The 12506-nt window shown below is 38.8% G+C and overlaps 1 protein-coding gene across 3 annotated transcripts in view; it reads right to left on the bottom strand.

Annotated features, from left to right (window-relative positions):
- LOC126095246 (FHIP family protein AGAP011705) overlaps positions 1 to 12506 on the bottom strand; it is a 223759-nt gene that overhangs the window by 36996 nt on the left and 174257 nt on the right. For 2 of the 3 annotated variants that reach the window (XM_049909998.1, XM_049909997.1), the window contains exon 10: positions 2044 to 2230. In XM_049909998.1, coding sequence (XP_049765955.1) covers positions 2044 to 2230 — 187 coding nt within the window. The remainder of the gene's footprint in view (positions 1 to 2043; positions 2231 to 12506) is intronic. The other variant, XM_049909999.1, reaches the window with a different exon arrangement.

A 12506-nucleotide genomic window follows, 5' to 3' on the forward strand; every position in this document is an offset into this window, starting at 1 on the left:
ATTCGTGCACAAAATCCTACACTGGCAACACTTTCACAATTATGAACAGTGATGGAGGCAGCATGGCTCAACATTTCTTCAGAGGACTTTCAATAACTCGTTGAGTTCATGCCATGCTGACTTGCTGCATTCTGTAAGGCAAAAGGAGGTCCAACATGATATTAGGAGGTATCCCACAACTTTTGTGACCTCAGTATATTACAAGCCACTGAAGATGCTTTACAAATTAGTAATTTTAAAAGAGAAAAAGAAAAGGGTGAAAAGCCAAAAATAGATTATTATATTAGCTACATACCTAGTACACAAGCCACCATACGGTGCATGGCAGAGGGTACATTTCACCACTACTAGTCATTTCCCTTCCTGTTCCAGTCCCAAATAGTGCAAAGAAAAGAACAGCTATCTATATGATTTCATCCAGGCCCTAATTTCTCTTATTTTATTTTCATGGTCCTTATGCAAAATGTACATTCCCAGCAGTAGAATCGTTTTGCGATCAGTTTCAAATATCAGTTCTCTAAATTTTCTTAACAGTGTTCCCTGAAAAGAACATTGCCTTGCCTCCAAGGATTCCCATTTGAGTTCCTGAAGCATTTCCATATGAGTGTGTTTTTCAAACCTACTGGTAAAAAAATCTAGCAACGCAACTCTGAATTACTTCAATATCGTCCTTTAATCCGACCTGGTGGGAGTCCCAAAAACTCTAGCAGCACTCAAGAATAGGTTGCACTAGTTTCCTATACATGGTCTCCTTTACATGTTAACCACTCTTTCCTAAAATACTCCCAATATCCCGAAGTTGAATATTCACCTTCATTACTACCAGCCATACATGATCGTTCCACTTCATATCACTTCCCACAATTATTCCCAGATATTTAACCAATAAGACTGTGTAGAGCAGTACAGCCTAATGCTGTATTTGAACACTATGGGATTGTTTTTCCTACTCATCTGCATTAACTTACATTTTTCTACATTTGGAAGAAGCTGCCATTCATCACATCAACTAGAAATTATGTCTAAGTCATATTTTATTCTCCTACAGTCAGTCAAGGATGACATCTGTTAGCATAGGTAACATACTGTGCCTACACCCTCCACCCAACAGTTTCCATCCCATCTCTGTCCTATCATCTCCTCCCCATTCTCGTCTCCATTCTCTTTGTTTGCCACCCTCTGCCAATGCATCGTCCCACCTTTCCTCTCCTTTTTTGCTCCTTTTTTCCCCACCTCCCTGCCCCACAATCTCCTGATGCTGCACCTTTTGGCATTCTAGTCCCTGCACAATCTGCCACACAGCATTCCCCACCCATACACTACTATCCCTTCCCCTTCCCCGTCCTCTCCAGATTGCTGTTTGCATTCCATGTGACAGTTGCACTCTGGTCTGACATGCCGGAGTTGGCAGTCATGTGCGCATGAGGTGTGCTTGCTTGTGTGTATGAATGGCGTGTGTTTCTCTTTTGCTGGTGAAGGCTGTGGCTGAAAGCTTTATGCACGTGCCTTTTAATTGTGCTTGTCTGCAACTTAGCATGTCTTCTTTACAGTAAGTAGCAATCTACCTTCTCCTGCTCAATTCTCTATTTTGTATTCCCCTACAGCAAATAGTTTAAAGTTCTGCATTTACACAGGCTGCACTAAAACCTGTATTAACATGGGATTCCAATTTCTTTTTCTTCCAATAAACACAATTTGTACATCCACTTCTGTGCACCAGAATTTTTAGTTCTCTTTTTAGTTTCATTATCACAACTACTTCCCTTTGCATTTATTTCACCTTCATGTACACACAAAGCTATGTATTATTACGTTTTGTGATATAAGCTTGAAATCGTCTTCATTCAGTGTCCCATAAACTGATTACTCAGCATAAAAAAGAAAGGAAAATTCTTTTATCAGAAAAATATTCTGCACTGTCATTGAGAAAAGATATAATCTAAAATATATATATAACTACAGTGAAACTAATAATATGTTTCACATCATCAGGTGGTGTTGTATAAGTTATTTACAGAACACGTTAAAACTAACACTGGTTACCCCTGATAAAATTATTGCCTGATGGATCAGGTGATGAGCCAGCTGTAGCCACAACAGCCCGTCGGGCATTGGCAAGGCGTTCTTCACGAGCCAGTAAGAAATCTCTTGCATCAGTTACCAACTGCTCTGCACGGCCAGGAGCTCGAGACAGGGTTGCATCCAGCCGATGCTTCAATGACCCCAGAACCTGTCAGCAGAAAGATATTACATGATTTAGCTCACAATAATAACTACATTTCAATGAATTAACTAAAAACCAGATAATGCAAAAGGAATTTTTTACAAAAACTCAGTAGCATAACAATTATGAATTGTCAATTTCTGCAGATAATGATGTTTAGGTTGCAGAATGTATTTTTATAGAATCAAAGGAAAATTCCGTCAAGAAAACTAATAAAATATGAGTCAGAACTGCTGGCTAGCACTTACCTTCAGGACATGAAAAGTGTAATACTGCTGATAGATACAATAAAAGTGGGAATCATACAGTTTCTAGCATTCAGAACTAATAGCAATAGGAGGAATGGATAAGTGGGGAAAGTTAAAAACAAAGAGCATAAAGGTGGCAAAAGTTAAAAAGGTAGAGCAAGTCGCTCAAATCCCAAGATGAGATGGCCCCAACCTCTAGTGAGAAAGGAACTGGTAGTTCAGAAAGCTGGGAAATGTATCACTTTTACTTTTATATGTATCTATCTTTCCTTAAAAGGCCTCTTTAATTTTTCTATAGGTGGCATCTACGTTACTCATAGTCATATGTGCTTCGACAGCCTGGTGTTTCCCATCTAGCCATTACTGCTCTACCATTTTGCACTTTGTATCAACATCATTTTTAGATGCTACAATCCCTTTTCCCTGCTTCATTTGCTGCATATTTATATTTTCTTCTTTGATCAATTAAATTCCATAGCTCTTGTGTTACCCCAAGGATCTCTGCTGGGCCTTGTCTTTTTGTCTATTTGATTCTCTGCTGCTAAATTACTAAATCTCTTTAAGCTACCCATTCAACTTCTATTGTATGACTTTCTCTTCTTACAGTCAACTGTCACTTCATGCTACTTTCGAAACTCTCAAACATCTCTGGTTCTTTCAATTTATCCAGGTCCCATTTCCTTAATTTCCAACCTTTCAATAATTTCTTCAGTTTTAATCTGCAGTTCACAATCATCAAATTATGGTCAGAGTCCACACCCACCCGCAAATATGTTTAGCCTTTGGAGAAAAAACAGCCCTTGAGTGATTTTTACAACCACACAAGGCAAGCCCATACCATACAAAGAAAGGAAGGCTGAAATGTGTAAGGTATACTTAGAGGGTATATTCAAGGGAAACCCGTCTCCACAGCCGAATGGTCAGGGTGGCTGACTGCAATGCGGAGAAACAGGTTAAGTCTCGGGATTACCAGGAATTTTTCCTTGGTCGGAGGATTGTAACAAGGTGCACTAAGCCTCGTGAGGCCAAACTAAGCCTTGTATGGCCAACTGAGGAGCTACTTGACCAATAAATAATGGTTCCATGGACAAGAAATCCAACAATGACTAGAGGAGCGGAGTGCTAAACATGTGCTCCTCCATTTCCCATCAAATGACACCACTGGCAGAGGATGACCCGGTGTCAGTCAAGCTCAAGTGGCCCATCTAGAGCCATGATGCGGAAATTTAGCTATCTACTTTATCTATATAAGGGAAGCAAACTTGAATACAACATTGCAGAAAGAGAAGAGGAAATAGATGAAGCTGACTTCGGATATTTGATACTGCAAGAAGAATCAGATGGAATACTAAAGGATCTAATAAGGGATGGTTCCCCAGAGGTGAGATCTACTTTTTGAAACCATTTCCATCATGGCACATATTAGAATCCCTGGTATAACACCCTACAGCCATTCACTAAAGTACACCCCTGTTTGTGAATAATCAATGAAAAATAATGTCACGCGATGCTCAAGACCATTAAAATTAATAGTTATTTACAGTGGTGCAGTAGTGCAGAGGTCAAGATAGGTTTCTGACTTGCTGAAGGTTTCAGGTTTGAATGCTACCAGATGGTTTGAAATTTTCATTTTTAAATCTTTACTGTAATGACTCTGATCATTATTTTATTAAATTAATTGTTTTTATTTTCAATTCTTTGTCATGTCATTTTAATCATAATTAACTTTTCCATTCATTCAACTTATTTTGCCTACTATTCTTTTTTCATTTGGAATCTTTGTACAAGTAATTTTAATTATTTTTATGTATTAACTTCAATTTAATTTCTTCATTTTATCATTTTATATTTCCATTTATGTTACTGCTTACATTATTTCTATTTCTCACTTGGGTGAGTTTTCATTTATATATAATCTTTTCTTTCTGAAAATCTTCATCTGCACTATTTTGTGCAAAGTGCAAACTAATTTATTTTTTAAATGTTTGTTTGATGAAAACCATCTAAAAATGTACATCTTGCAACAAAAAACATATTCTTCACACCACTGCACAGCCAATATAAATATATTATTTATACTTTTGCTTTTTATCTGACAGATCGAAATTTTCAAATGTTTAAATTTAACGATAAGTACATAAATACAATTAAAATCACACTCTCAAAAATGAAATAATTAAAATAACACAGCATAGGATTAGAAATAAAAAATACAATTAACTGAATAAAAATAATTATCAAAGTAATTTCTATAAAGATTTAAAAATTAAAATTTCAAAGCAGATAATAGGATTCAAAACTGGCTTCTTCAGCATGTCCGAAATGTATCCAACCACTGTGCTAAGCCACCACTGTACATAATGTCCTTAATTTTAATGCTTTAGTGCAGGGGTGTACAATCTGCTTGCAGCCCACAGCAAGCATGAATTGAATATTTCCAATTTGAAACTCCCGTTGCACAATGTTATTCTCTCACCCCCCCCCCCCCCCCCATCCCACCCCCAGCAGTTTATTGTCAGTGTTGTGTACATCATGTGCAGCCCAAAAATATTCATCTTCTTTGAATGTTGCCCAGGTAAGCTAAAAGGTTGGACACCCCTACTCTACGGCATCACGCGACATTCTTCTTCACCAATTACTCACACGCAAGGTCCCACTCTGGTGAATGGCCGCAGCGTGTGATACCTGAGACCGTAATCTACACCACCACACAGGTGGTTTCAAAGGGTTGCTCCCATCCCTGTGGACTTCCCATTGTAAGTCAAACAAGGCCCTCGGGGTAGACTGGAACAACAAAACTTCAACTTTACGTAAGATTTGTATGTACCAAGATAAATATCCTCAGACTTGAAGGGAATACAGTAATTCCTATTTCAAAGAAGTCATGTACCGATAAGTGTGGATAATGCCACACTATAAGCAGAATAAGGTACAAACCCGAAAGCAGCATCACCAGTACAACACTTAGCACTGAAAGCATGTTTATTACAAATACCAACGAACAGCTAGAATGGAACTGAACTCATGAACAGAGTGTGCTGCTCTTAATACAGACATTGAATATTGCAGAAGATGCAAACCTACAAACATAAGAAATCTCAGAAATCTTTCAGAAAGAATGAATACTAAATAATTGCTTTTGGGTGGGTTTGAACTGGTGCCCTGCAGCTTTCCAGCCAGTGATGCTAACTGATATGGCACACTGCATGCTGTACAGCTTGTGCCTTGCTCCCTCTCCTGGAGTAACAGCAAATTGCCAACTACAGCACCCTGGATTTAAATCTTGTCAATGCTCCCCTGGATGGCAGCATTGGTGGATCCTCACATCCTGGTTAAGTTGTCACATACTCTTAACTATGACGTGCATCAAACGTAGTCTTTCCAGTAGAAGATGGATGGTCGGCTAGCAAGTCTTCAGTTTCCTTTAACAGCCCCCAACGTCGATCTTCGCATCAGTACTGTAGTCACATAGCGTCTAACAGATTGCTACTGACTTGGCCGGTGATACCTTTGTCTGATCCTGTCTAGTGTATTTGTGAATCCCAGCTTATCAGGTGTTGGTGCGTCATGGAAATACTTTAGGACTGCTGATGCAGGTGAGCTGGGACGATGAGCCACTATTTCCACCCTATTGGATCAATGTCTCTCTCTCTCTCTCTCTCTCTCTCTCTCTCTCTCTCTCTCTTGGTTCAAATGGCTCTGAGCACTATGGGATTTAACATCTGAGGTCATCAGTCCCCTAGAACTTAGTACTACTTAAACCTAACTAACCTAAGGATATCCCACACAGCCATGTCCGAGGCAGGATTCGAACCTGTGCCCGTAGCGGTCGCGCGTTTCCTGACTGAAGCACCTAGAACCGCTCGGCCACACTGGCCGGCTCCATTTATTACTTGGAATCCTACTTTACTCAGCTCCACATTCTTTAAGGCTTCTACAGTTTCTTCATTCAGCAGAAATATCATTTAAGGCAGCAATCCAAAAGGATTCCTTGAAAGGCAGTCTGTGTCCTTGCTTTTGCATCTGTTTTTGTATACCATTGTGAGTTAGTACTCATGAAGCCTCGAGATCATCTCACCAGACAATGTGATGAATCCTTTAGACTAATCAATCAGCACTGGGAATCAGTCACAACAGTCAATGGTTTGTCAAATAATATGGGCAGCCCTTGATGAACGCCCAAACAACTGCAAGGCACTGTTTCTCAGTTGTAGGAGTTTTTCCTCACAGTCTTGAAAATTAATCTGCAATCATAAGCTATCAACTTCCAGAATATGTATAAGAGTGCCCCTATCCAAAGACAGCTGTTGTCAGAGAGAAGTTCTGCCTTGGCATTCTTTTCATACAATGCTAGAATTGGAAAAGTTGTTAGCACCACCTTTAAGGACAAGGAAACATCTTTCTTATACCACATACCAGGAAAATTTGGTATCTTCCTGCCGTAGTTCTTGCAAGGTACATAACTTGTCACAGAAGCTTTATGAATCACCAGTAGTATGAGCAAATTTTGAGGAAACTTTTCGCATCACAAATGTACTTAGGAGTCAAAAATCTGTCTCCTCATATTTTCTTTGGATTGGGATGAAATCCACTACCATTCAATAGGTGCCCCAATATTTTTCTTTCTTTGGTGAGGAACAGGCACTCTTTCAGATTCAGGCATAGACCTGCAGCCTGAACACACTTCAACTATTGTCAGATAGCTTAGAGAACCTATATGCCTACAGAGAGAGAGAGAGAGAGAGAGAGAGAGAGAGAGAGAGAGAGAATGGCAAATGTTGTTAAGCCCATATACAATATACACAGGTGGCCGCCATTCTCTCTCTCTCTCTCTCTCTCTCTAGGCTGTCTAAGGTGGCTTAGATGTTCTTCAAATGTCTTTAAAAAATTACCATGTCATCTAGATAGCAAAAACATGTCATCTGTGTAAGGTGTTGAAGCAGTTTGTCCATCAGTTCATTGGAAGGTGTCTGAAATGTTACACAATCCAAACGTGATAACTTTGAACTCATGACGGCCGTCAGGAGCTATGAAAGCAGTCTTTCCTCCATCATCCTCATCAACCTCAGTTTGCTGGGAGCCTGACTGCATGATCATAGTGTAGGGCGACCTCAATGCACAGTAATGGACAGACACCTTCTTTCATTATTTTGTTCAGTCATCAGTACTAGATGCAGAAACACTAGGTGCCATCCTCCTCTTCTACAAAGACTGCAATGGAGTACCAAGGACTCTCTAAAGGTTCAATGATGTAATACTGCAGCATCTTCTCTACCTCCTTGCAAATTGTGCCTATAAGGGTGTTAGCTAAGTGCGTCACCCTATTTGATACAGTGTTTCACAGATGGCCACTTTTTAAACCCTGGTTTTGAAAGCATCTGAAAATTGTCGCAGAACGGCTGACACTTACCAATATCATTTCTTGGTCAGACAAGATCCTGTAGGCAGTTTGACAGCAGGTTCCACTACTGTGTAGTCTTTAGTGGTAGCACAATTCTTAATCAATAGATCTGAGCTGTTTCTCTTTCATCAATTTCGCTGTTCCAGTACACATAGCCTTAGGGATGAGTTGTGGGTAGTGATCCAAAGCTGCTTCACCCGTACAAAATGCTTGAATATACAGACTGTGGGAACAAAGTACTGATTGTACTCTGGTCCCTGTGCATTTAAGCAATAGCTTTTGAACTGCCTAATTGGAGCTACAGTGACGTAAATGTTTTAAAGTCCCCACCAAAAAAAGTAACATCATAACAACACTCAAACCCAAATCCAAAAGCACTGTCATTACTGAAGTACAACACTTAGCACTGAGAGCATGTTTATTATGAACTCCAGCGTACAGCCAGAACAGAACTGAACTGAACTACTGGATGGAGCATGCTTCTATTTATACAAACAACGAATATTCCAGAACATACAAACATTACAAACATAAGATTTTCTAGAACCTTCCAGAAATGATAAATATCAAGTGACAAATTGGTAGTTGGGTTTGAACTGGCAACCTGCAGTAAGCGACGGCTAACCTCTATGCCACAGAGCATGCAGCACGGCACGTGCCAATATTATCAAACCATCAGTTTAGTAAGATGTGGATGCACAATACTGCCTCCAATTGAAGAGTGGAATTCCAAAACTTTCTAAGTGCCACTTTCTCACAAAATACATTTTCAGTGCTACTGTGTTCTCGGTACTCTGTTGCATGTCTCTAGACTTGTTCCAAATGTAAAATCATGGAGGGAAGTTTTCAAACATTCATTATTAAAAGTGTGTGTGGTATGTGCTTCCCTCAGGAATTCCAAGAGCCATAGGTCAATGTCTTTAATCCACAATATTTAAACAAGATTGTTGAGTGAGCTAAAGTTATGAACATATTTCATGTAATTCCAATGCATTCAATTGACCTCTTTGATTTTAATGATGCTGCTGAAACACTGCTGTCAATGCAGGCAGGTAATATCTCCAAATCCAGTATGATCAAAGACCCTCATGCTCATTCATATCAAATAAAAATTCTTACTCTGAACTAAAAGAATGGAAAAACGTAAATGTATTCAAATGGGGGAAGACCATAGCAGATGTATGTCATGCCATACTTCATCTGAAAGACCCACCATGTTTTGTCATTTGCAAACCAGAGAGACCTGTTGAAAATGCTCCAATTTCTTCCTCTTCAGTGCAAGAACTTTACAGTAAACCCTGCAACATTTGATTCCACGATTGGAGTTGTGTAAGGTTAGGTTAGGTTAATGTTGAACGTCCGGTTGACAACGAGGTCATTAGAGACGGAGCGCAAGCTCGGGTTAGGGAAAGAAATCGGCCGTGCCCTTTCAAAGGAACCATCCCGGCATTTGCCTGAAACGATTTAGGGAAATCACGGAAAACCTAAATCAGGATGGCTGGAGATGGGATTGAACCGTCGTCCTCCCGAATGCGAGTCCAGTGTGCAGTTGTGTAAGAAATAGAACCAATACTCAGAGACTCTTTTTTTTTTTCATGATTTTAATTCTGTTATTCTCTTAAATGAGAAATGGTTTTTGTTAACTACAGTTCTACAAGTTAAACTATGACTACTGTATTTTTATTATCACAAATAAAGTTTAGTGCCTCTGTATTAATGGCAATTGGAACAAAAGCTTTCTTACTGGCACTTAGAACTATTTGGTTTAGGAATATTATGGGGCTGAGACAAGAAAGTGAGGCCTCACAATCATTATTTATAATGGTGATGGATAAAACTGTGAATTAGATAAAATGATCTTATAAAGGAAGGGAGATGAAGCTATTGCTATTTTCTGATGATATTGTGTTGTGGGGACTGGAATTCTGGTCACATCTGCTGGTCTGCTGGTGTAGCAGTTATGTATCCATTAGGTGCGCTTGATTTGTGTGTGTGTGTGTGTGTGTGTGTGTGTGTGTGTGTGTGTGTGTGTGTGTGTGGTCTTCAGTCCTGAGACTGGCTTGATGCAGCTCTCCATGCTACTCTATCCTGTGCAAGCTTCTTCATCTCCCAGTACCTACTGCAACCTACAGCCTTCTGAATCTGCTTAGTGTATTCATCTCTTGGTCTCCCTCTAGATTTTTACCCTCCACGCTGCCCTCCAATACTAAATTGGTGATCCCTTGATGCCTCAGAACACGTCCTATCAACCGATCCCTTCTTCTGGTCAAGTTGTGCCACAAACTTCTCTTCTCCCCAATCCTATTCAATACTTCCTCATTAGTTATGTGATCTACCCATCTAATCTTCAGCATTCTTCTGTAGCACCACATTTTCATTGCATCTGTCTGCAAATCAATGGGTCATCTTTACAGTGATTAGTAGTCTATCCTTTTCCTAATATTGTTGATATTCCAACATGGAGTTTCCATTATTTGATTTTACTATTTGTGCGTAAAATTTGCTGTATTATTTTTGTGATATCCACGCCTATTAAGTTGCCATTCCATTAATGGGAGCCATGCATTATTACATTACTTATATAACCATTTATGCTGGTCCCTAATCTAATCATTTTTTAATATCTCTGATAGATTATTATTACAACAGTATGCATTTCATACTAATCAATTTAAACGATGGCAACTCCACTGAAAATATCAACAATGTACGAAAAGAGATTGCTACTTACCATAAAGAAGACATGTTAAGCTGCAGACAGGCACAATTAAAAGACACTTTTTGTACATGAAGTATTCATACAGAGGTATGTATTAAGTTTAAAGTCAGTAATATTAAGTCTATAAACACAACTGAGTTCAGTAGTAGTTTCTGGATGTATAAGAAAATGGTAACTTGACTTCTGGAGTATTCTGTGATATAAACAAACACCTATGTCTGCCACATTGTGAATGCTGCAGCACACCAGCACATTACTGAAGCTAATAGTATGTGTTTTTTGTATGCAAACATGAAACAACAAGCTACAAGTTACAGAAGAAAAGTGGAACTAACTGTAAATTAAACAAATGTACTTGGGAAACACAGTAGTTAAGGGAACTGTTATTTTTCATGGGGCAGCTGCAGCATTCAAAATGCAATCAGCAAAAACAGAGTATCGATGAAGATATAAATGTATTACACCAAGTGAAGATGGGTGAAAAACTGAAGCACATCTTGCCTTAAATAAAGTTACATAAAAAGTGGCTGGTTGTGCAAGTGGGTAAGTAAACTAATTAAGAAAAACTGCTAAATCCACACCTCTGGTAGTGAACTTATTTGAGTAAAGGTACAAATATAACTTCTAAATTGCATGTACACAACTTCAACATGGTTGGAATATTAACTGTTGTTTTCAGAAAGAACTCAAAAATAGTGAAACTTACCTCTGATACTTTCCTTATTTCAAATTTACCATTCAAATGGACAGAATTTTTTTCCGGAAATTTAGGCATGATTGTGTCTTTTTATCACACCTGGTAATTGTTACAGAATGTGATCAACGGATGTCAGCCCCATTACTACCCTATCTAATGTCCAACTTTTGATGAAACCTAATGCTATATATTGCCAACGAGCTCAAGCAGACACATAAACAGAACTCGCATCTCAGCTCTCAGACGACATTGTCCTTCAGTGAAAGCTAACAAATACAGCCATGCTACCTCGGTACTGCATGTCACAGCACCTACACGATGTGTCTGTGCAAGTGTAGTCTCTGAAGATGCACCCTGTCCAAAAAACGGGAGATATAGACCATCTACACATACGACGGCCAATATGTTGCTGCAGCACTCACTCTGTAGCACAATAACCATCATCACTACTGTCCCTGATCTACCTTGTGCACAGTTTGATAATTGTGCCTCACATCACAGTTAGAATTTGACTATGGAATGTATTATTTTTCTCCACCAGCCATCTGGTCTAGACATAAGCCAATCATTAATTTTTATGGTCATCTTTCTTTACTGTCCACAGCCATTATATTCTCCCCAATAAACTTTTAACCTTCTTCCTATCACATCTCTTCCGTACTTTGTGATTTCAATATTTATTTTGGATCTTCTCATCAAAATTTGACGAGTCACACATTCCTTTTCATCATCATATTTTTCTTTCTTTTTTTTAAATTTAGTCCTTCCTTCCAAGATCTCTAACATGACAAATGACATCCAGCTTCTCAGGTTTAAATGTACATTTGCTTTATCACTGATCTTGTAACAACAACGATGCTGTACTATTGTACATGTAAGTATTTTTTTTTCCCTTCTGATTTTTCGATAAACTTGTGTAATTGATGTTCTGATTTCATTTCTTTTTTGTTTCATGTCATTATGTTAAGAAAACTGTAAACAAGTTTCAGTGTGAATATTAATGTTTATGTCAAATGTCAAGTAATATTGTAATAGAATTGAAATGTAACAAATGTTGAAACTGTTGTAAGATGTTTAAAATTGTAACTGTGCGTCTGGTCCATACGTAGGCAATGTGTTAGGATATGTAGAATGCAAAACCTCGGGTGAGTACCCGGTCTGTAAGGGAGCGGTAAAAGCTGGATGGAAGGCGAACGCGGGAAAATGCGCACGGGCAC

The sequence above is a fragment of the Schistocerca cancellata genome, chromosome 8 (genome assembly GCF_023864275.1).
Source record: "Schistocerca cancellata isolate TAMUIC-IGC-003103 chromosome 8, iqSchCanc2.1, whole genome shotgun sequence".
NCBI classification, from domain to species: domain Eukaryota; kingdom Metazoa; phylum Arthropoda; class Insecta; order Orthoptera; family Acrididae; genus Schistocerca; species Schistocerca cancellata.